We start from the raw sequence: 23,277 nt of genomic DNA on the forward strand, positions 1-23,277 counted from the left end.
TAGATGATGATTCATCTCTGAGCAGCTTTCAGAGCTATGAGGTGTTTCTTATGCCTGCACATCAAAGAGATAATCCCAACACTGACACTGACCAAGGTATACACTGACATGAGGTATAAAGCTGATCGTCTTTCTAGCTCTAATCCTATAATGGATATTCTAGTTCTGGTAGTGGATAAGTGCATTCAATATATTTAGTACTAAAAGAGTAAGACTTAACGTGGAGCTCCATAGCTTCCTCTTCAAATAGGAGTTGTAACTATAAATCAATTCATTGACTTGTATATCGACTGTAGGTCTAGTTAATTTTAGTATGTAGTGGTTTTATTTATTTGCAAGTATTTTATAGTAAGGTTTACGCATTTTCTTAACTTTCTTTTATTTGTTTTTTTTTTTGTGGCTTTCATATCATGCATCTTAATCCCATTCATTTTCCTGTCCCTTTGTATGTGTCTTCTGCCTTTGCAACCTCTCCCCAAAAAAATAAAATAAAATTTAAGAGAAAATGGGGGGAAAACAGGAAAAAAAATCAATCTTGTCATGGAAACTACAGTGTCACACAGTGAGTCACACAGTAAACCCTTTTATCCACATGTCTTTCCTTGCAAGTGTTCATTGCAAAGAGTCATTGGTCTGGTTCAAGGTCTCTAGTGTCTGCTACACTATCAGTGTTGGACCCTCACTGGGAATCTTCTTCTATATCCTGTTGATGCACAGTGTAGTGGGGAACCTGCAGCTTTGGGTCTGCAGAACACGCCCCTTCATGTACTACAGCAGATCATAGATGGAATGGATGTTGGTGGTGGACCAATTCATAAAGCTGGTTCTGGACCTGGGTAGGTGCAGGCTTGCTCAGCCTGACAGCTCTCCCCTCTTCTCAGGGTGAGCTCTCCAGCCTTGCTCTGGTTAGTTAATCCCTTGTAGCAATGAGCAAGGGGCAGGGCCAGTTCTCCTGCTTTCTTGCCCTCAGGGTCAGCTCTCAGATTCCTACACCAGCAGGGTCAATTCTACTGTGGTGATAGGAGAGGTGCATGGTACACAAGCCTCTGTCCCGGGTGCTGCAGCTAGTGAGGAGCAGGCACGGCCAGTTCTCCCACTCTTTTGACTCCAGGGCCAGCTCTTCCACCTTCCCCTGGTGGTGCAGGCCAATGGGGCAAGAGAAAGGGCCAAATCTCCCATTCTCACAGTCTCAGATTCTGTCCACAGGTGCCTCCACCAGTAGGATTAGCTCTGCTGTGCTGCTCAGGAGAGGTGCAGGGCCCACCTTCCCGAGTATGACAGATAAGGGGCCAGGCCAGATCTCTCATGCTCACAGTCTCAGGCTGGCTCACTGCACCCCAGTCAACAGCATCAGCTCTGCTATGCTGCCCAGATGAGGTGCAGGACCTGCATTCCCAAGTGTTGCAGCTGGTAAAGAGATTGGTCAGCTCCCTTGCCACCTGGGTATGGTAGGTTGAGAGGGAAGGTTGTCTTTCACTCACCCCTACCCCGCCACTACACCACAGATGGGGCAGGCTGGTACCAACTATGCCTCTCTCACTCCCTCAGTACTGGCTTGCCCGTACCCCTGTCTGCAGGGTCAAATCTTCGTTGGTGACCAGACAAGTCACAAGGCCTGTTCTCCTGAGCACTGCAGTTGGTGATGGGGGAGGGGAGGCATCTTTCCCTCACCACATGGCAGGTGAGACCTGTTCTCCCAATCTCATGCCCTCAGGCTCACCTATGACCCTGCACACAGGTGTAGGATAATCTCTCCTGACTGCTTCAGCTAGTGAGGGACATTGTTGAAATTAGGAGCGGCAGGGCTGCGTCCCCGGCACCCGGCCGCCCGCATGGCTAGTTTATACCCAGAAATAATTACACGGAAACTGTATTCTTTCAAACACTGCCTGGCCTGGCTAGGTCCAGTTTCTTATTGGCTAGCTCTTACATATTGTTCTAACCCATTTCTAATATTCTGTGTAGCCCATGAGCTGGCTTACCAGAGAGGATCTTAACCTGCATCTGTCTGGAGTGGGAGCATCATGGCGACTCACTCACTCAGCTTCTTTTTCCCAGCATTCTCCTCTGTCTACTCCGCCTACCTAATTTTCTGTCCTATGAGGGCCGAGGCAGTTTCTTTATTATTAACCAATGAAATCAACAGATAAGATACAAGACCCACCTCCATCAGGACATGACCAGTTCTCCCTAGGGTTGCAGTCAGTCAGGGGCGGGACTAACTCTGTATAGCCCTATCCTCTCAGCCTTTGGTGGTATCAGGAAACTTGGATGCCAATACATGGCTGACCATCAGGGTGGTAACCCAGACATGGGTCCCAGCAGCAGCCAAGGCAGAGAGACCACCATGATCCTCAGTGGCAATGAAGCCAGTCACCCGTATCAGCCCACTCCTCGTATCTTTTGTCTCTTCAAAGATACCTCAGTCCATAGGACATGAACCATTCTGTCTTTCTGTCTGTCTCTTTCTCTTTTTTTTCTCCCTCTCTTCCTTCCTCCTCCCCTGCCGTGTGTTTGTGTGTAAGACAGAGAGTGTGAGAGAGAAGTAGTGATGATGATCAGATTTACATTTTGATAAAAATAACATTTTCATACTGCTTGTAATTCATTTTATATTTTATTTAACTATCATTATATCTAATGAAAAGTAATATAAAGTGAGATAGTGACATGTACCTTCTGGACTTAAGAGTATAAATCACCTATTAAAGATAGAAATGCTAATTTAAATCCAAAATGCATCATTGACTTGGCCTATATTCTAGTCATTAAATGTAATAAGTTCTGCAAATGATAATAGCATTAAATAATTATGCTAAAACAAGTGTGGGTTCATAATTAGAGGCTACATTTTGTATCACTGATTTACAAGTATGTTTTTATGTCAATGCAATGATGCTTTAATACCATAGCTCTATGACATACCTTGAAATCTGGAATAGTAATCCTTCCAGACTTTTTCTTATTGCTTAGGAGTGCTTTGTCTATCCTGGGTTATTATGTGCTTCCATATGTGTTTTGTTTCTTTTCTATTTCTACAAAGAAAGGAATGGAGATTTTGACTGAGTTTGCTTTTGCTAGAATGGCCATTTACACAATATTACTTCTACTAATCCTTAAGCATAACCAAGTCTTTTCTCCTTCTAGTGTATTCCTTGATCCCTTTCTCCAGAGATTTAAAACTTTGCATGTGGATATCTTTTAGCACCTAGTTAGAATTATTCCTAGTTTTTAGATGTTATTGTTGATTGGGTGACTTCTACAATGTTGTCCTCAGCGTGCTTGATATTGGTATTCAGAAAAGCACTGCTTTTTTGTAAGTTGATTTTGTATCCTACTACTCTGAGGAAATTGCTGGTTATTTGGAGAAGCTGTCTTGTAGAACTTTATGATTTCATGCCTAAAACCATCTTCAAATAGGGAAAACTGACTTTTCTTCTTTGCTAAACTTATCATTTGATTACACACACATACACAAAAAAAGAAAATCAAAATATAAGAGCCAATAACATCAATTGTCTTATAAAATTATTTTATTTTAGTTTATATAAACTTATTTCTCAGGAAGGCTAACAAAGTAGTTTGCTTACAGGGATTTATAATTTGGGATAACAATAACTAATAAAACATTTCTCCGTTATACTGAGGTATGATATAAAACTTATTCCTAGGCTACAATATTCAAAGTGGGCAATTAAATTTTATCTGCTAAAGCAACTCTTATACATAAGCCTATGTGGTAGAGGAAAAGCGGCAGCTAAGAGACGCTTGTATCACAGTACTATAGAGCTGCAGGGACATCTAGTTTCCGCCACACAGAGCCACCAAGATTTTTTCATAGTCTCCTTTGGTTTCATCCTGTTGGTTAAAAAAACGAGAGAATATTTCACATGATGCAAAATCATGATGAATAAAAGCTATTTTAATTGTAAAAGAGTGATAATTGTAGAGTCAACTGAAAAGCAGTGTGTGGTAGAGCTCTGTTAAAGAAAATCTAAATTAAATTTTCTGCAGAGGAGAATCAAAAGGTTTGAAAAATAAAGTCTACTCTGAAATATTTGTTGTGTATTAGGACAACTATTTCTAAGAATTTATATACCATATAATCAATAGAAGCATGTTATAATCTGAAACTCTACATAAGAAATATCTGAATCACTCAAAAAAGTGAAAACTACAGTCTATAATTTTCTCATTTGTTCTTCATATATCTTAATTGTCAAATGCACATAATATGAATTTAAATAATTATCATCCAATAGGATCATCCCCCTTGACTTCTTGTTCTGTGTTATCTTCCAACATTCTAATAATATGACTTGAACATATATTTTAAAACATTTTACGTAGAAAAATATTTAGCAATAAGTAAAACACTAGAAATTAATTTTAATACTAAGTTTTTAATTCTTCAGTTTTAACTATAAAATAAATCACTATATGTATCAATACTTCTAAGAGCTCTGAACTATTTCAGGCCTGCTTATGCGCAAAGACTAAACACTTTTCTGTGCTTCAAAAATACAGCTGGTTCTTTGATAGACTAGATTTAATTACGTGAAGCTTAATTTCTTTACGAATCATTCACCCTAAGAAGCCGAGTCAGTCTTAAATATGCAATGCACATCTGCAGCACAGCACATCAGCTCTCCTTTCAGAAAATATTACACAAAGAACTTTCTTATATGGAGGTGCCGTTATCGAAAAGTCAAACATACCAGGATGGCTTGGCAGAGAGAGATTCCATACTTCTTCTGGTAAAATGCTTTGATATCATTCATGTCGATTTCAGAACGGGAGACCATAATCCTGATCAATGCCTTGTGGCGAGTTCCAGCTCCCTGTGCAGACAGACCATGATTTCATTACATTCAGGAAATCTCTCATCAGAGACTGGATTTTCAAAAGAAGTCCCATTTATGCTTTCCACAAATGTTGCATAGAGAAAATCAACCCTATATGCTCTTCTCGTCTCCCTTTCCTCCCATTGTGCGTATCTTTCTCTATAACACACACACACACACACACACACACAGAGAGAGAGAGAGAGAGAGAGAGAGAGAGAGAGAGAGAGAGAGAGAGAGAGAGAAGTGGCAATGAAAGAAGAAACCAGGAGTTATATTAGCAAATGATGTAAAGGGTCTCTACAGCTTTCTAACTGGCTTTCCACCATCCAGTCTTTGTTGTGTCAGAACTACCCAATAATAGTAAAGTGTAGCGAGATTTGTAATTGGTCTTGAAAATAACTCAGAGTTAGATTTTAGGGGGTGAAAGCTGAAAGATCCTCAAACCAAATGGGATATCCCGTCTCTACAAGTTGTCAGACTGAATGCCATCTCTAAGAAACCTCAGGGAGAATCCCGAATTCCTGTCTTCTCCTGCCTTATGTTCTTCTCTCAGCCCAGCCTTATCATTTCCTGTCTCCACCTCTCTAGTGCTAGGATCAAAGGTATGAGCCACCCCCTCTTGGCTCTGTTTCTCATTTAGATTGATTTAATCTGGTGTAGCCCAGGGTGGCCACGAACTCACAGAGATCCATCTACCTGTCTCCCAAGTGCTCAGATTAATGGTGTATGCTACCATTGCCTGGGCTCTATAGCTAATTAGTATGGCAAGCTCTTCACTTGGATCCTCAGGCAAGTTTTATTTGTTAAAGCACAACCAAAATATCACTACAGCAAAGGGTTGTTGCTTTTCTCTGAAGTCATAAATCTAATCTATCTGTTATAACTGTTTCAGCGCTCACCCATTTCTCCTACAATGAACCAACCATCTTCTCAGGGCATACAATGCCCTTCATTGGTGTGGGAAGTCCTTTTGTCTATGTGTTGCTTTTATTGGTTAATGAATAAAGCAGTTTCGGCCAGTGGTTTTGCAGAATAGATCTAGGTGGGAGAACTAAACTTAAATCTGAGAGAAAGAAGGTAGAGTCAATGAGAAGCCATGTAGCTGCCACAGGAGACAGACGCCTCTACCAGAGCCTGCTGAAACTTTGCCGGTAGGCCTTGTGGTGATGCACAGATTAATGGAGATGTATTAGTTTAGGATATAAGAGCTAGCTAGAAATATGCTTAAGTAATTGACCAAGCAGTGTTTTAATTAATACAGTTTTGTGTAATTATTTCGGGTCTGAGCAGCCAGGAATGAACCAGCAGCCTCTGCCTACACTTCATAATCCTATAGCCATTTGGCTGTCAACCTAATCATACCTGCTGTCTTGAAAAAACTGGTTCTACTCTCAATTCCAAGTGTATGCTGTTTTCCTCTCTTGAGTCAGCCCTGCTTTATTTTCCTATTTTCTCTTCTTCTTTCATGCTCACCTACTTACACCCTACTCTTTCATAAATCTCAAGTTTTTATGGTTTTTATTATATTTTATTGTTTATTTATATTATTGATCTCTGTATGTACACTCAAGGGGTATATTTATGGATGTACATGGTACAGTGTTCATGAGGAAATCAGAGAACAACTTTCAGGAGTTGATTCTCTCCTTCAACATGTGGGTCGCAGGGATTGAATTCAGGTCATCAGGCTTGAAAGCAAGTACTTTAATCTGCTGAGTCATTTCATTGGCCCAGATTTAAGGTTTTAGATTAGATCAGAGAAAGCTATATTGACTCCTGAAGTTTTAGGCATATGTTCTTTTTTCATGTCATATGGAGAAGGAATTAATTAATATTCAATTAGACCTATTGTGCCTGTCTTAATTGAGAAGCATTGGAAACATGTTTATCATTTCACAGAACCTCCTCAATATTATTTCAGTTGTTAGCTCTTTTCATGCCCCCTCTTCTTCTCTTGAGCTTTATTATATGTGGGTTACAAAGGAAGGATCACTTCATAACCATTGTCTTGAGATCTCGAAAAGTAAGTGCTGGGGCAACCTCCTGTATACCAAACTCCTTGCTGAGTTATAAAGTAACAGTGATATTTCAAATGCATCCCAATACCACCTTCTCCTTCTCTAAATACGGAATGACATTTTAAAAGATCACTATTAGTCTGTGGCAAGAGAGAAGCTTAATTAGGAAGGCAACAGCATAAAGCTCACAACCTTGGTTGAAGTAGGTTATTAAAGCAACACACTAAAAGGCGGAATGCACCACTCTTCTTCTGGTGATTCAGGTTTCAAGCAAATTATAAATCACCTATAAACGTCTTGCTAGCTCACCTCATAATCACTTTTACATTCACCTTTTAAAGAATGCACAAATTCAACAAGTTTATTCTAATACATGTTTCCCCTCAAACTGCATAAAGCATAGTTTTAAAGATATATATTGTGATTTTCAAGCAACATTAGGCTCTGTGCTCTCCTATCTACAGATATTTGCCCTCTAAGTAAAGTGTGTAAGAACAGTACCTTCATGGCTTCATAAAGTTTCTCAGCAAAGAAAGCTGGGGCGCTGGTGGCACATTTCACTGCAAGAGATGCAAATTTCGCTTGAAGAATTCATCGCAAAATAAAGATACACGCTGAACAAATAAGAAATAACTTTGCCATAAGAGTTCTAGCCCTCCTGCCTAATGTAGAATGTTTAGTTTATTAGAAGACAGAGTCATTTTCTACAAGGTGGTTATCAGCAGTGTTTCCCCTGTCAATATTCAGTAGTGACTCTACCCTGAATATATTATCCTCTCCGTGGGTATGGGGAAACCAGTGTAAGGGCCAGGCGCATAAAAACCTGATTCGTGTTGTACACAAACCTTTGTCAAGGCAGTAAAGCAGCAGAAGGAATATAAAGTGACTAGACATGAATGGAATAGTAGCACATTTGTAGGGGTCTTTTCTTTATCTTGCTACTCAAAGTGGGATCTGTGGACAGCAGGACTGATATACATCAGAGCTCCTTAGACATTCAGATCCCTAGGCTTCAGAAGCAGACTGTCCCTAAGAGACATGTAAAAGGTTCAGATTTTCAGAAGTTTACCCAGATCTACTAGATTAGATCATGCAGGACTTGCTCAAGACTGAATACATGGTTACACCAAAACTTGAATGTGCTGCTCTTGATAAGCATCTGTATTGGCCCAGGTAGTATGGCTTACTTGGTACATTGCTTTATAAACAGGAGCTCAAAAATATATTCTGCATCTGCATATCTTGAACATCTGCTCCATTAAAAAGGCCTCCTATTTCTTCATCAGTCTTACAGACTGCATCATTCTGAACATAGATGCATAGATGTATTATATTTACAGGCGTTTTGTATAAGGCAGCAGAGAAATACAAGTGTACAAGTTCATGTCAGAGCTCTACCTATGCAACTTATACATACCAATGGCAGTGAGGCACTTCTCAATGTCACCCTTCATTTCCAGGTCCAGAACTTTGTTCATGTCATGGTCACTGTACTTTCTGTAATTCTGAAACACTGAAGAGGAAATTGAAGTTAAGATATCTTCAAAGCAGCCTGTCTTCTAATAAACTCTAGCAAAATCAGGGTAACTGATTCAAGGAGTCACTTGGGTACACCGAACTTCGGTGACATTTTAAAGGCTAATTGCATGACTCCACATAATATGTCTACTCCATCTTCATATTGCAAGTGCCAACCATTATCAGAAGTGACAGGTGATTAATGACTTTACTATTTTCACAAAAGAATTAATAGTTCCTTCCATTCTAACCTTAGCGTAGCAAACTCAGTTTGTTTAATATAGGAACTTGACTTGTTGGTATACAGTAATGAACCTTGTGTTACCCTTTTACACTCTCCCTTTCCAAAGATTCAGACCCTAAGTCTTAGCTCTGAATCTTTAGAAATTTGGGAATTTTCTTTTGCTCTCTCTTATTTCTGGACCGTCTGCATATTCTTTCCTTCATTTAGACCCTACAGAGGTTTTTGTATCTTTTTTTCCTAGCATTTGTTATGTTTTATTCATATTTTTTGTCATAACTACTCTAAAACTTCAAAAGAATAGAAATGGTGAAAATAAAGGACGTTACCCACTTGAAAATCACAAAGTCTGTTCTCAGTGCTGTGAACAGTGGATGTTCAAAACCGATAAATAGGCATCCAGTGGTTGAGTGGTCAACATCACTACATCCGTTTGATATAGAAAGACCTCTTTCTTTCCTTCCTCCCACTTGTCCTCCCAAAGGAACTTTTGACCTCCCATAAACACATTCAAGAAAAACTAATTTCTTGTTACCTCTGCGAAGATGAGGATAGCTTCTAGTAGTCAAAATTGTGACAAACACATTTGTATCTGTCCCCTTTCTCCTTTCTCCAGCTTCATACAAAGCCTGTCAAAAATCAATAAGTAAACATGTGACTATGTACTAAAATAAAAAAAAAGAATATTATATTTAACAAAAGTTATATAACCATTTATGCTGTACTTAATACAATCAGAGTAGGTATCATTGAAATTGGCCCTTCTTGAAAGTGAAGACAATAAGGTCTTGCATTTTCCCCTTCTAGGTACACATTTATTAGCTAATGAAAGATGTGCAATTTTGATGCTATGATTTCTGTACAAAAATTTCAACTGTAAAATTTGAAAGCTGTACAATCTTAGAAAACAATTTAAATACAATTATTCCTCCTTTGCAAATGAAAATAATAATCTCTGTCTTTTTGTTACCAATATGATCTACTGACTCTAAAACATTTCCCTCCCTCCCTCCCTCCCTCCCTTCCCTCCTTCCTTCCTTCCTTTCTTATTTTGTTTTTTAGATAGGGTTTCTATACATACCCTTGGCTGTAGATCAGCCTAGCCTTAAGCTCAAACTGTTTGCCTGCCTCTGCCTCCCAAATGCTAGGATTAAAGGCTTGCACCACCACTATCCACCTTAAACTATTAATTTCTACGAAACCATTCACCATACTAATCATGCAGTCTCCATAAATATATATATGGGAGCCCTAATAGTCTGAAAAGGGAAAGAATATTTACAAAAATAAGAGTAATTTTTATTACAGACAATTGTATATCATTATTGTTTTTGATATGTTTGCACAATTTCTATTAAAATATAATGTTCATTGTGTTTCTTGATTTAACTTTATTCAGCAATAGATTTTTTTTCCAGCTGAGCATGATGGTGAATGCCTCTAATCCCAGCAAATTGAGAGACAGAAGAAAGAGAATCTCAAATAGGTAACAACTTGTTACCTCCAAGGGGTTGGGCATGCATATAGTTATGTTTTTATATTTTAAAGTCAAAATTTGGAATGTTCTCAGTCTAACAGTTCTTGGGAAAGACAGATTCTCACTGTTTTTTAGTCATCTCTGAGTTTCTAAATAATGAAATAAATTAGAAACAAAGATTATACATTCCATTCTTGGCCTACAAAAATGTATATCTAATGAAATGAACACTCATTGGCTTCTCACAAGACCTGAGATCTCCTTCCAGACAGAGGGAATAAGAAAGTAGGGAGGTTTGCTTCCTTGATATTGTCTCCCCCTTGCTTACCCTGGCATCTGTGTCAGCCAAATCCTGATTCACTCCCAGATCATCACAACGGTCACCCTGAAAAAATGCCCCAACATATTTTAAGATTTTCTATAGGATGTAATGATACACTTAATTCTCTTAAAATCAGACACAATTTTTGAGGAAAAAATAGTGAAAACAGTATCTATCATTTCAGCAGTGCTGCTCTGAGGAACATAAGCAAGACAGAACAAAGCAAGTTGCCATGAGCTCACTTAGATGTGCTTCCTAAAACACCCGAACCCACGGATGAAGACTATACATTGATGATGACCAGAGATGGCGGCGTGGGACTGGATTCGAGGATGCTAATGAAAGGGCAGTCTCTCATAGACACGAGGAGTACATTGTGGTATTACTACACAGTAAGATGAACATAATCAAAGCAGAGTGGGTATTTTTTTTTAATGAAGATAAGCTTCAAATATCTCACCTGAAAAAGTTGTAGAAAGTATGATTATGAAGTTTTTATATTGTTAATTCTACACCTTGCCTCAAAGTAATGTGTTAGACTTTGTTGACTCCCCAGGGGAAGCTTTAACCTCTCTGAGGAGTGAATGGAGGTGGAATGGAAGGAGGTGGAGGAAACAGGAGGAGGGGAGGGAGTGGAAACTGGGATTGGTGTGTAAAATGAGAAAAGACAGCTTAAAAATTAATTAAAAAATACAAATATATCAAAAGATCACATTATTACCTCAAATACGTTAAGTATTATTTGTCAATTAGGTGGTATTAATTTTAAAGGAAAGAATTTCTCTTTCTTTGAAAACACTCACAAATCTAAAGTTTTATTATTTATAATAGCAAAGATATCTAAGTTATACCTTGGCAAGAGAAAGCAAGGCCTTCCGAAAGTCTCCAGATGTATCTGAAGTGATGTCTTTGGCCAGATCTCTCTTTAGCTCTACGAGATGAGAAAATAAATTTTTTCAGTAAACTATTGAAAAAAAAAGAAATGATTTCTGCATTCACTGATAGCTTACATGGTTGAACGACTTGTGTAACATATCTCAAAATATTTTTATGAAAATGGATAAACTTGTGCAGCTGAAATGTTAGGCTATAAAATAATTTCCTATAGATCGATGGAAGGAAACTGAAAAATACTGTGCATGAAATTTAGTCATAAATACTAGCTAACAAGAAGGAACTGTTTAAACAAGCTTTACCAAATCATTTTGAAATATCTGAAAATTTAATCATTAGAATGGATAGAACAGTATTTAAAAGAAAAAAGTACTTGCTTGATCATGGGCCATTTATTTACATTAAATTTATAAATACTCAATATGTTCAATTTCAAGTATGTTGCATTAATTTAAATCTCATGTCTCTAGACATCCATTTGGCTATTTTAAAATATAGTGCTTTAATGGGGAAAACAACTTAATTTGTAGCAAAGTAAAAGTAGCACCTTAAGCTATTTCTGGACTGTATCTTTAGGATCATAGGGAAATGTGGATGTCTTCCTTTGCATTTTATCAAACACATTAATAATTATGTTTCTTTAATTATTTTTACTGAGAAATGATTCTAAGACACTGGTTCTGGAGTAATAATAAGAGAAGACGTGGTTGAAAATGGCTCCACTTTGACTCATGTACTAAAACTGAAAACAATGTGCAAGGTGTCCCCTGAGTGCTTGGTAAGAGGGTCAGACATAAGCATTCTTCATGATGTCACATATTAGTTCAACAAAACAAAAAGCCAACAGTTCAGAGAAACTAGAAAATCCCCAGAGATGCACAGCCATCCCCTGGGCAGTGAGGACTGAGTCATTTGAATTTGACTCGAGGCCTCTGTACAATGAGTCACTAAGAGTCTTTCATCTAAGTATCTATTTAAGCACAGAGAAAGAGGAATTGGATGATTTATGTTTCCAATGGTAAAGTTAAAGTTCCCAACAAGAGATCAGAAAGATAAATGAAAAGTGGTCTGATCAAAAATATTTATTCTTACTATTTAGTCTTTTCAAAATAAAAGGCACAGTGTAGTTCAGAGCAATTGAAATGTGGTTAGAAAGCTATGGAAAGTCAATGCTCTGAATCCAATTCTCTTTGTAACAATTTATGTTCACTAGCCCCAGAAGACATTTTCTATTAAGGTGTAAGCTGCATATGGATTGGGGCTTGTGTTTTCTCACTCCCATCTCATCCTGCATTCCAGGGATATGTATCAACCAGGAAGGGAACACTTTAAAATGCAGACTTTCTAAATCACACAAGAGGTGACCTGGGTATTCTGTCCCTTTAAGAGACAAGCTCCGCCCACTCCCAATCTCTCCCTTCCTCCTCACCTTTCCCATGGAGACAAGCTGGCCTCCTCTCTCTTCTTTTCTCACTCTCTCTGCCTGTTCTCTGTTCTCTCTATCACAGTCTCTGCCTCTCCTTCCCTTATTTTTCCTCTCTCTCTGTCCCTCTATCTTTTTCTCTCTAACTCTTCCTCTCATACCCATTACCCTTATACCCTCACAATACCCCCTGAATAAACTCTATACCCAAGCTCTCTCCACATGGCATATCTGTCTGCCTCATAGTGGAATCTGCCAGGGTCACTCATGCCATAAATCATAACACTGTCTGACTAAGAACTCAGATACTAGACCTGACCTTCTCTGTAGACTCTGTTAATTTCTCTGATTTCTTTGTTACTTCTTGATGCCAAAATCTCAATGAGAGTGTCTTCATCTGTTCCAAGTCCCTGAATTTAAAGAAAAGAAAATACATTTACATTCTTTCATTCAAGATATCAACTTGTTTTGTCCACACAAAGTGTGCTGTAATTTGTCATTTAGTCACTTCTGTTCATATTTAAAAAAAATATTGTTCTAAAAACAAAATAGTTTATGTTTAGTATTTGGTGTAAAGATTTAAAAATATAGATATTTGATGCATGCATTTAAATTGCATGAAGAACATTAGTTCCAATATTTAATTTTTCATGTATCTGCTAATTTATTCATTAAAATATTAACTTGCTTATTCACTGAATTTGAAATGATTGACAGTCCTTACTAGATGATGAAGGCCCAGCTATAGCAAATCACAGATTTGTCCTGCACATTTTTTTTTTTCGGAAAGAAATTTTTCTTAAAAAGAGTCATTTAGAGAGCTGTGAGAAGGCTCAGTAGTTAAAAGCACTTGTTCAGGTAGAAGACCCAGATCCAATTCCTATCATCAATGTAGTGACTCACAACCATCCATATCTCCAATAATATGATCCTATGTAGACCTCTGGGAGTCCCAGACACAGAAAGAGGACATTCTTAGGAATATTTTCTAACATGAGCCGTTCCACCGGTGCAAAGAAATCCAATGAAAACAGATTAGACCAAATAAAATGTCCATGTTTTACTAAGTAGTGGTGCTCCCGGGTGGCCAAGAGTATGGCAGGGGAGAGAGAAAAGCAGAGCGCACAGGCAAACCCGGGATCATGTGTTCCTTCTCTGGGAGCCCACTTAAATACCCTGTGGGAGTTTTCCTGACCCCCAAGGGTCAGGACCTGGCATGCTGGGATTTGGAGTCCAGACCAATGCAAATCCCAAGCCAGGGTTCTGGAATGGATGCCAGGGGCTGGGGTTAAGTTCCTGACAGACATATGGACATAAATTCAAGCAAAACAATCGTACAAATAAAACAAGTCTTAAAAACTGTTGTGGGGGAAAAAGCATTTACCTTCATGGCAGCACGGAGTTCCTCGGCATCAAACTGGGCTGGGGTTTTCAGCAGAGCCAAAACAACCTCCTCCAGGTGGCCTGTAAGGGCCTTTTTCAAAGTTTCATCCAGGGGCTGGAAAAACAAAAGGATTAGAGTGAGTTGCCAACAATCCGGCACCTCCTGACATTGCTCACTTTGGTCATTATTCAGAGCTCCCTCATTAAGTACTGAAAGCATGTTGGATGTTTAGGAAGCAGTCTCGATCTTTTCATCTAGAGGAATGAGATGAAATTTGCTGCATCTATAACAAATTTCCCAAAGGACTGTGTTCTCTGTGTTTCTTACGGGAAAGGAGTCGCAAAGTTCAGAACACAAAGTTGTTCCATGCTTTTCATTGGACTAACAAGCATTATAATTTAAAAAGTGATACTACCCCGTATTCTTATTGCACCCAGTTAAAAATAAACTATCTACACTTGCTATGAGAAATATCAAGTTCGTTTGCTCGTTTTTAGTTGTAGTAAAACAAATGAACAAATAAAAAAAACCCTGCCCTTCAATCGGAACAAATACTTTGTTTCCCCCACACTAATTTCGATGCTTATTTTACTTAAATTGATGGCTTGCCTCCAACACAAAACATCACCTCTGGAAAACTTTGCAGTTAACTGGTCAGTGTGTGAACCGAATTTGCTAAAAGTCATCCTATTGCAACGTAGGAAACAAATACTGCGATTCCTGTCTCGGTGATAATGGGTCAACAGGCTTAAAACAGAAAGAGCTAGGAACTGAGCTTCAGAATCCAATTCTACGTAGACATGAGCAAATGATGGTCTGGGTTCACCATTCTCGCACCTTTCCGGTCTCCTGCAAATATGCTGCCTTGATCTGCTGGCGTTGAGCATTGGTTCTCTTGGTCAGAATGTCAATGATGGTCGCTTCATCCACACCTGGAAATAAAGACCTGAGGCTTTAACATCGATTTTCTTAATCACCAACAATTGCCATAAAATGATTTGTTATCAAGCTGGTGGTCAAGGCACAGCATAACAACGCTGAGGAAGAGAACGACATTAGCCTAGAAAATGAATGTCATGGTCCTCAAAAAGCTGAAGAGTGTAAGGTGGCATCTCATTAATGTGAATGGAAAATGAAGAGCCAATTAGTAGTTTCTGGATGCCAGTGTTCCAGACGCATGCGCAAACCCTAAGTGTGATCACAGGTTCTGATTTAAACATTGATTTCTACTATAAACAGGGCAGGTAAGGACCTCCTCTATTATAGCAACAGGGATTTCATCACTGACCAAAATTTCATAAGTACTGAAAGGAAGGTGTCCTTCCTCTTTCGGAGGCAGTGACTGAGTACACAGCACATGTAGGCCTCAAATGGCAATTCTCCTGCCTCAGACACTCTAGTACTGATATTATAGGTACAGGCTATTATGTAAATTTTTTATGTCCCTAGAGAAAGACATTGTATCACTCAGGTTCATGTCCCAGTAACCATTAAGCAGTGTCTGTGAACTGTTCAAGAGGGAACTCTTCTATGGGTGCACACTCACCTTTAACCATGATTGCTTTGTGCAAGGCAGCAACATCCGAGGATGGATTGAAGGATGGGTAGGGACTCACTGCTGACCCAGGACCTCCTTTGGATGATTTTACAGCTTGCTATATATATGAGAGATATAAATTAATCTCCATTTGTTCATTTGTCTTGATGTCTTTTTTATTATTTTTATTTTATTTTTATTTTTAAATTTTTTGTTGTTGTTGTTGTTTTGAGACAGGGTTTTTTTGTAGCATTGGGCCCTGTCCTGGAACTAGCTCTTGTAGACCAGGCTGACCTCAAACCCACAGAGATCTGCCTGCCTCTGCCTCCCAAGTGCTGGGATTAAAGGCGTATACCACCACCGCCCCCGTCCTTTGATGTCTGTTTTCCTGGTAACTACTTCATAATATTTTGACTACTTACAACATATTCCTGTTCTTGATTGTCGATAAACCAGGCCTGCTTGAGGAATTCTGATACCATCGCCATTTTTGAAGAAGTATCTGGAAAGAAAATGGGTAGATACTGTAATACAACAAACCCAATACCCATAAATATTACCCAATACACTGGAGACATTGCAATAGACAGTAAACTAGTCTTTATTTACTATGATTATTCTTTTGAGAATACTAAACTGTGAGGGGTAGATACTTTTTAAAGACTGCTGTTACTGTTAAAAAGAAACCCATAGCCTCTGTTCAAAAGTGGAATTGGGCCATTTTCTTGGTCTTTACAGCCCTGCCCTCTAAGGATTGCAGCACGTAAGCACAGGGTCTGAAGAGAAGAGCAGGGTATTCTGTCTCTGATCTAAATTTCCAGACCACCCAGCAGACGCTAAGCACAGAGGATGCAAAGCTTTGATATGACATCCCTTTGCCATGGGGGAATCTAGAGCTGGTCTATGTTCTCCTACTGAAAGTCAAAAGGCTAAGGAAACTTCTGAGGAAAGTGCTAGTTCAGGAGAGGCTTTACTGATATGAGTTAAAACAATTCCAACAGGAAGTTTCAGAGGGGGAAAAGTGAGGAAAGTTCATCATATTGGAGAAGCAGAGTAAAGTTCACTGAACAGAGAAATGTTGCTAGAAGTTGGAGCAAAGAATTTAAATGTAGGTCCACGCTAATAGCAACATTAGTAGGTTTGTATTTTGAAAGCAGTGTGATAACATCTTCAATTTAGATGGAGTATCATTTCTGTATCGTGGTAGGCATGGTAACGGGCAAAGAGAGAACGGCAAGACCAGTCAATAGTTAACCCAGCACCTGTGGGTTTCATCAGGGCCTGTGCCAAAAGCAGGGCTAGAGAAAACATGCTTACTTTTATAAAGTAAATGAATCTGGAACAATCTGCTGGACTGGATCAACTCAAAACTCTACGTATTTCTTTCTCAATAATGTAGATTTCTTTTTTGTTCTCCCATTGGTTGGTATAAAACTATTTGAATAAGTATCTTCATGTTCTATATGTTTAAACAGTTTAAATATTATTGTTGTATGCCACCCACATAAATAAAAGAATTGTTTTATACATTTTTTTGGTTGTTCTAACAAGAATCACTTGGGTAATGAGGCAATACGCCTAACTTTTTGGCAAGTATCTTAGAGGTTGCTCCTTAAGGTGCCTGTACAGCTTGCAGCTATGATGTTTGAATTAAATGGAACAAAATCTTTTTAAAATGTTAAGTATGTTAACAGTTAATCTGTCTTCTCCACATACACGATTCCTTCCATCTGAGTTCACATTTTTTTTTGGGGGGGAACCAATGTGCAATGTCAACACCTATCTACCTCTCATGCCCTTTGGGGATTTCTTAGTGAATACTTTTGAAAAGATAATACCTTGGATTTTATTTCATAGAATTTAGTCATAAGACTTATGAAGATTCAAACTCATAAACTGGTCCCTATCTAGCATGCCCAGACAAAGTACTTCAGTCTGAATTTGCTAGAATGACTAAGTTCAAAGTAACTAAAAAGATTCCATGCCACAGGGAAATGATAATGCTCAAAGGGATTGGTTCAGTTACTGTTCCGTTGTCTGTATGAAGAACCACAACTAACGTATTTAAAGCTGTCCCCCCAGGTAAACTCATGATATGCAATCATGCATGGTATTGCACTTCCCACTGTGGTCGAATTCGGTGCAATTACTGTTGCCACACAGTATTTCACATTGTGACTGCCAAGTTGACACACCTTCGGCTTCAGAGTCGTTCTGAGTTGCTATCTTGGCTACCACACCCAAGCCTCTAGTAAAATGTAGTCCTCAAAATGAGTGATCTGATCACTTGTTAAAAAAAAAATCAAATCAGTAATTTCACTGTTTTCAGTTGAGACAGAAAAAACATTCTTCAAAACAGAATATAGTAAAATATCAAAAGTGTGTATGAAAACTAAATACTGATCTTAGGATTTTTATGAAAGTACGGGGCTTTCACAGTTTTTATGCTTTTAAAAAGACCTGCATAGAGCACAACATTCTTTTCGAAAACTAAGAAAGCTTAATGAAATAATGATGACTCCGGTTACTCATATTGTGCAACAGAACAAGAAGCAGTAGGTTGAACGATTTACTTGACAAGAGGGTCCCTAGAATTTACAGCTTTGAACTTCTGTCTTCTGAGCGTCTATATTCTAGCCCAAAAATGTGCCCGATAGCCCAGAAGGATGGTCCAGAAAAGCAAAGCATCCAGAACAGAATGGTTTTCATGAATGTCAACAGAAGAAAATGGATTCTAAAGTCAGCTCCCACCTTTTAGTGATGTTTAAAGATGCAAGGACTGCAAAAGAATGCATGTGTTCCAAAGGAAATTAATGTTATCACAGCCTAAGTGGCAAGATAATAACCTTCATTAACAGGATGGCTTTCATATAGCACACATCTCAAATACCACAGGAAGAATGTCAGGCAGATCTGATTTACTTTGCCTGCTCAGCACTTAGAGTCCTCATGGACACAAACTTAATTGAATGGGTTCAAAAGAGTTTGTTTCTTCTATTTTATTTTGTTTTACTATAATGTTGTCTCATCTCAACATATGTTTCAATAGTTACCAATGAGTTTGTAATACAAGCTAATCTCCAGAATTAAAATGAGCTCATTTGAGGGGTAACCCCCTTAGAACATGACACTATTTCACATAGTTTCTACTCAAAAATCTCTTTTATGAATATGCACCACCTATTAATTTCTACTTATATATAGATTAAGTGGGACACTTCTAAGGATTAGCCTTTTGTTATATTTATGTGCACGTATTCATCTTCAGTTTTCTTTCTTTCTGAGTGTTCTAGAAAGTGACTTCCAGAATCTGTGTGGAAAGCAGCTGAGTTTCCTGGTTTGCCAACTCTTCCTGGTTTCAGCATTATTGCTGTATTCATTTCAAAACAGAAAATGAAGAAAAGCTTGTTGAGTAACTTACTTAACATAAGACAGTGTCCCTAGGGAAGAGAGCTATGTGGCTTATGTCCTGGTTACATGCTAGGACAACCAGATTGCTAATGATATTAGCAATCCCTAGCTAGTCATCATCTTCATTGTTTTTGTACATGTTGTCCTTTTCAGATAGAAATCCTGCTAATAGTATCAGTAGTCATAATATAACTATATGCTTCCTGGCTGCAAAATACTATGCATTCCTTTAAATTAGTGAACAAAGAGATGAGAACAAGATCAATACTACTTTTAATACTCTCGAGAATCAGATTCATTAATAGAGAATCCATAGAGACTCAGTAGGTTTCACTGCAGCCTGAGGGTGTTTATTTTCACGTGCTTCTGTCTTATGTACAGTTGGGCTTTGAATAAGTCCTTCCCACGTGGAGAAGATAATTAGACTGTGCAATGGCCACATGAGAAGATGATTAGACTTTGCAATGACATCACTTTAAATAGCCATTTATCAGAAGGTAGCTCCTGGATATTTTGCTTCAGGCTTCTGATGAGGGAATTTCTGTTGCCTGGAATACTCTGACCTCATCCACACAAGGTCTTTTGCCTGACTCACTGCTCTTTGATGAAGAGTAATTATTGAGTATTCACCACATCTTCATGGTGCCTTCACTGGTACTCAGCATTGCACTAAAGAACCTTCCAAAGCATCTTGTCTCTACCCATCCAACAACCTCATGCGATTATACATTATCCTGTCATGTTGTCATCTGTACCTCTAGTAGTTTTTCCTGAAGGCAGAGCCCATTCATTGCACATACCCAATACCTCATGAGGCCCCTGGAATACTGTGTATTCATAAGAATTATGAATTATTAGTAAATAAACAAATAAGCATCATTGAATAAACAAACAGCACATTGAGAAACAGCTACACAAATTTAACCAACAAATTTGGCCCGTAACAATGGTATTTTTAAATGGAAGAATCCTGGTGTCATGGACCTTATTTGAAGTTTCTCTAACAAAATCTGACTTTACAAACAGCATGAAACTTAATTTAGAAAATGAGAATGCTGAAATAACGTTTCTAATATCCATTGAAGCTCTGATGCTTGTAGCTTACGTTTCACCTTGAATACTGATAGACGAGAACTAGCCTAAAGGAAGGAGAAATTAAGTAGATTGAATATTTGATCTTTCTGACAAATATGTGCAAGTTTGAAGGAAAAAAGTTTGACTTTTAGAATTGCTCATGATTCATCCGCTAGAGATCAGAAAATTCTTTTGTTTTCTTCTGAATTTTAAAATGTAGCAAATTGCTAGGCGGTGGTGGCGCACGCCTTTAATCCCAGCACTTGGCTGGAGGAGGCAGGCAGATCTCTGTGAGTTCGAGGCCAGCCTGGTCTATAGAGCCAGTTCCAGAACTGCCAGGGCTACACAAAGAAACTCTGTCTCAAAAGAAAGTGAAGGGGGAGGTGAGGGAGGGAGGGAGGGAAGGAGGGAGGGAGGGAGGAAGGGAGGGAGGGTATTTAATAAGCATGTAAGTTAAGCTGGTTCCTTAAGCGTGTTGCTATAGTCCTGTCAACATCAATCTCATATTTGGTATCTAAGAGGTGTGGGTGTGTTCCTTGTCCTCTGGTAACCATGTAATTTCTGCGGAAGAAACCATTTCTGAATCAGGAAACCAGCATTTTGCCACATATGAATCAGCTGAAACAGGCCTTATCTGTAGCTAGCAAAACACATTCCTCACTCAGTACTGGGGGACATTGATTTCTCAGAATTCACACACTTGTAGATAGACATCTATGGAAAGAAGAAGCACAACTTTCTTAACTGCCTCACAGGATTTGGAAGAAAAGGAATTTTATTAGTATTTTCAAGAGGGCTAAGAGAAAAGTCCCAGAAGAAAGGTTTTGTAATATGCCAAAAGTGTGTAGTTAGGGATCGTCCTCTCTTGCTCTTGCAAGGCTCTGCAAGGATGGGTAACTTTAGATCTGCCTTGTGTTTGTCTAGGGCGTTTATATCCTTAGCTTGTGTGACCTACAAGATGCCATTAAAAAGGAGAGTTTCTGTGGGCCCATCTGGCAGTCAGTGGAATGATTTATCATCTGACATGACATCACCGAGGAAAAATCTGCTTTCCCCTTAGGTTTTTAAATGTGCACCAGAAAAGCCTGTCGATGACACGGAGATAATAGGGAGGGAGTGTGGCCACACCCTGTTTAAACGAACGGAGTAATAAGCGGACCTTCTTAAACTATGAGTAAACACAACATTCATTCAAAACGTTAATTAAAAGAGGGCATGGGGACGACTTTGACGCTGATATTCACTTAGTTTAATTAAAGAAAAATATTTAGCTACAAGAATCTTCTCTTTTGAAAAAGTCCTTTGCAGTTTGCCACCTCTGGGTTCTCTGGGCTCCCACCTCCATCCTGACTCCTGCTCTGTACTCACAAAACAACACAAAGCTCTGGAGGCAACACGTTCCACAGAGGAGGAAAGAAAAAGCTCCTTTTAAGATTGCCGGAGCAGGAGCACACTTTCTTCCTGTCTCTGGTAACTCAGCAACAAGGCAATAAAGTAAACTTGCCAGAGTTTCCAAACTGCATTTTGTAGATGAGAACGGTAAAACTTTATAATTTTTGATGTCTAAAAGATAAAATCACAGTATAATTTTTACAGTAAGATTCATTAAATGGTTTTAAATTCCACTAGCTGTAACTAGAGGCAAGTTCAGCAGTCACACCACTTCTCTGTGAAGCCCCAGGAAAACCAAGCAAGTAGTTCTCACAGAATTGTGTAGTTTCTAAACCAAGCAGAACTCTGTAAAACAAAAACTTAGCCTTACCTTTTTATTTTCTTGGCTTCCAAGGCACTGAAGAGAGGCTCTGTTCAGATGGTTTCAGTCTGAAAGTGGAGGGCTGGACTTCTGATTTTATAGGATATGAACAGAGGCCACACCTAGCAACCAGAATTTAGTAACTGGCTGTCTTTTGTTTGAAGAACTGGCTCAGCCTTGGTCAAAACCAAGGAGAAACTAGTCTTGCAAGACTCCTCCCTGAACCGACTCAGTTACAGAACGGAAAAGGAAGGATGGATTTTTCTCCTCCTCTTCCTTCTGTGGTTTTATTCCTTCAAGGAGTGGCAGAATGCACTGAGCTTCAGCTATGTTGAACTCCATGCTCCGTCCTAAGGAACTGGAACTTCTTTCAAACTAAGCACATTATAGAATAAAAAGCTTATTAACTACAACACTAAAAGAGAAGAGAAAAAGGGGGAGGACTTGGTGCTAATTTCAGCCATAACACTTACTACTATGTGACCTTGGAAACTTACTTTATTTCTTTGAATTTGTTGCCATTTTTGTATGTAGAAGTTCTATCACTAAGGCTATTCTTACTCTCAAGAACTTACAGACAATTGAGATACAAGTTATTTGTAGGTTTTAAAATTATCCTGTAATGAGTACTTTTTATATTTCACCAGCAGTGCTCCTGGTCTCCAAACAAGACTTTAGTACTAGCATAAATAAGAAATAGTAACAATCTGAAGCTCCAGATTGCTTTGGCATTTTCAATAATCAATGCTAAAAATGTAATTATAGTGACATTTAATTAAAATGTTGGTATTAGAGGAGAGCCTATTTCCTTAATTTCTGAATAGACTCAAAGTACATAGCTAGAGTATAAGTAGAGCCCAGGTGTCATAGAAGAGTTGAGCAATAAGCAAAGACCTGGAACCGTGAATTGTAAAGCCTAATGGGTTAGCAACTACCATACTGCAGGGGTCGGGAAAATCCCTACCTGATGTCCGGGAGGAAATTTTTCCAGGCTCCTCGACAGTGAATCATTTCATTCTTCACACAACCGTACAATAGTATCTGCCCTTTCCTCTGAACTTTGCCCAGTAAGGTTTTGCTTGCATGGTAGTTTTATATTTTGTCCTTTTTTATTTTCCTCACAGGCCTTTTGGGTGATTTTGTATTTCATGCTCATAAAAGTCAGTGAATAGTTACTGGATGGTAGCTTGTCACAAATGTGCTTGTCACGCAAGCACGATGAACTGAGTTTGATCCCAGAAGCTAAATCTAAAAACCTGGCATAATGGCATGACTATAATCCTAACAGTGGAGAGACAGGGACAGAGCGATCCTGGAGGCTCATTGATCATCCAGTTGATTCTAATTGGTGAGTTTCAAACCAATGGAGATGACATCC

General features: G+C 38.7%; 1 protein-coding gene across 1 annotated transcript; it reads right to left on the reverse strand.

Moving 5' to 3' along the window:
- Positions 1-3,515: 3,515 nt before the first annotated feature.
- On the reverse strand, positions 3,516-22,113 carry Anxa1 (annexin A1). Its single transcript, XM_050157505.1, has 13 exons — positions 21,909-22,113; positions 16,084-16,163; positions 15,671-15,779; positions 14,962-15,056; positions 14,125-14,238; positions 13,060-13,150; positions 11,275-11,354; positions 10,430-10,486; positions 9,160-9,253; positions 8,283-8,378; positions 7,367-7,425; positions 4,719-4,841; positions 3,516-3,858 (listed from the first exon to the last, which is right to left on the reverse strand). The coding sequence occupies exons 2-13, from the start codon at positions 16,147-16,149 to the stop codon at positions 3,802-3,804; spliced, it is 1,041 nt and encodes a 346-aa protein (XP_050013462.1). The 5' UTR covers positions 16,150-16,163; positions 21,909-22,113; the 3' UTR covers positions 3,516-3,801.
- Between the last annotated feature and the right edge of the window lie 1,164 nt (positions 22,114-23,277).

The sequence above is a fragment of the Alexandromys fortis genome, unplaced genomic scaffold (genome assembly GCF_014885135.2).
Source record: "Alexandromys fortis isolate MF-2015 unplaced genomic scaffold, M_Fortis_MF-2015_v1.1 scaffold_10, whole genome shotgun sequence".
NCBI classification, from domain to species: domain Eukaryota; kingdom Metazoa; phylum Chordata; class Mammalia; order Rodentia; family Cricetidae; genus Alexandromys; species Alexandromys fortis.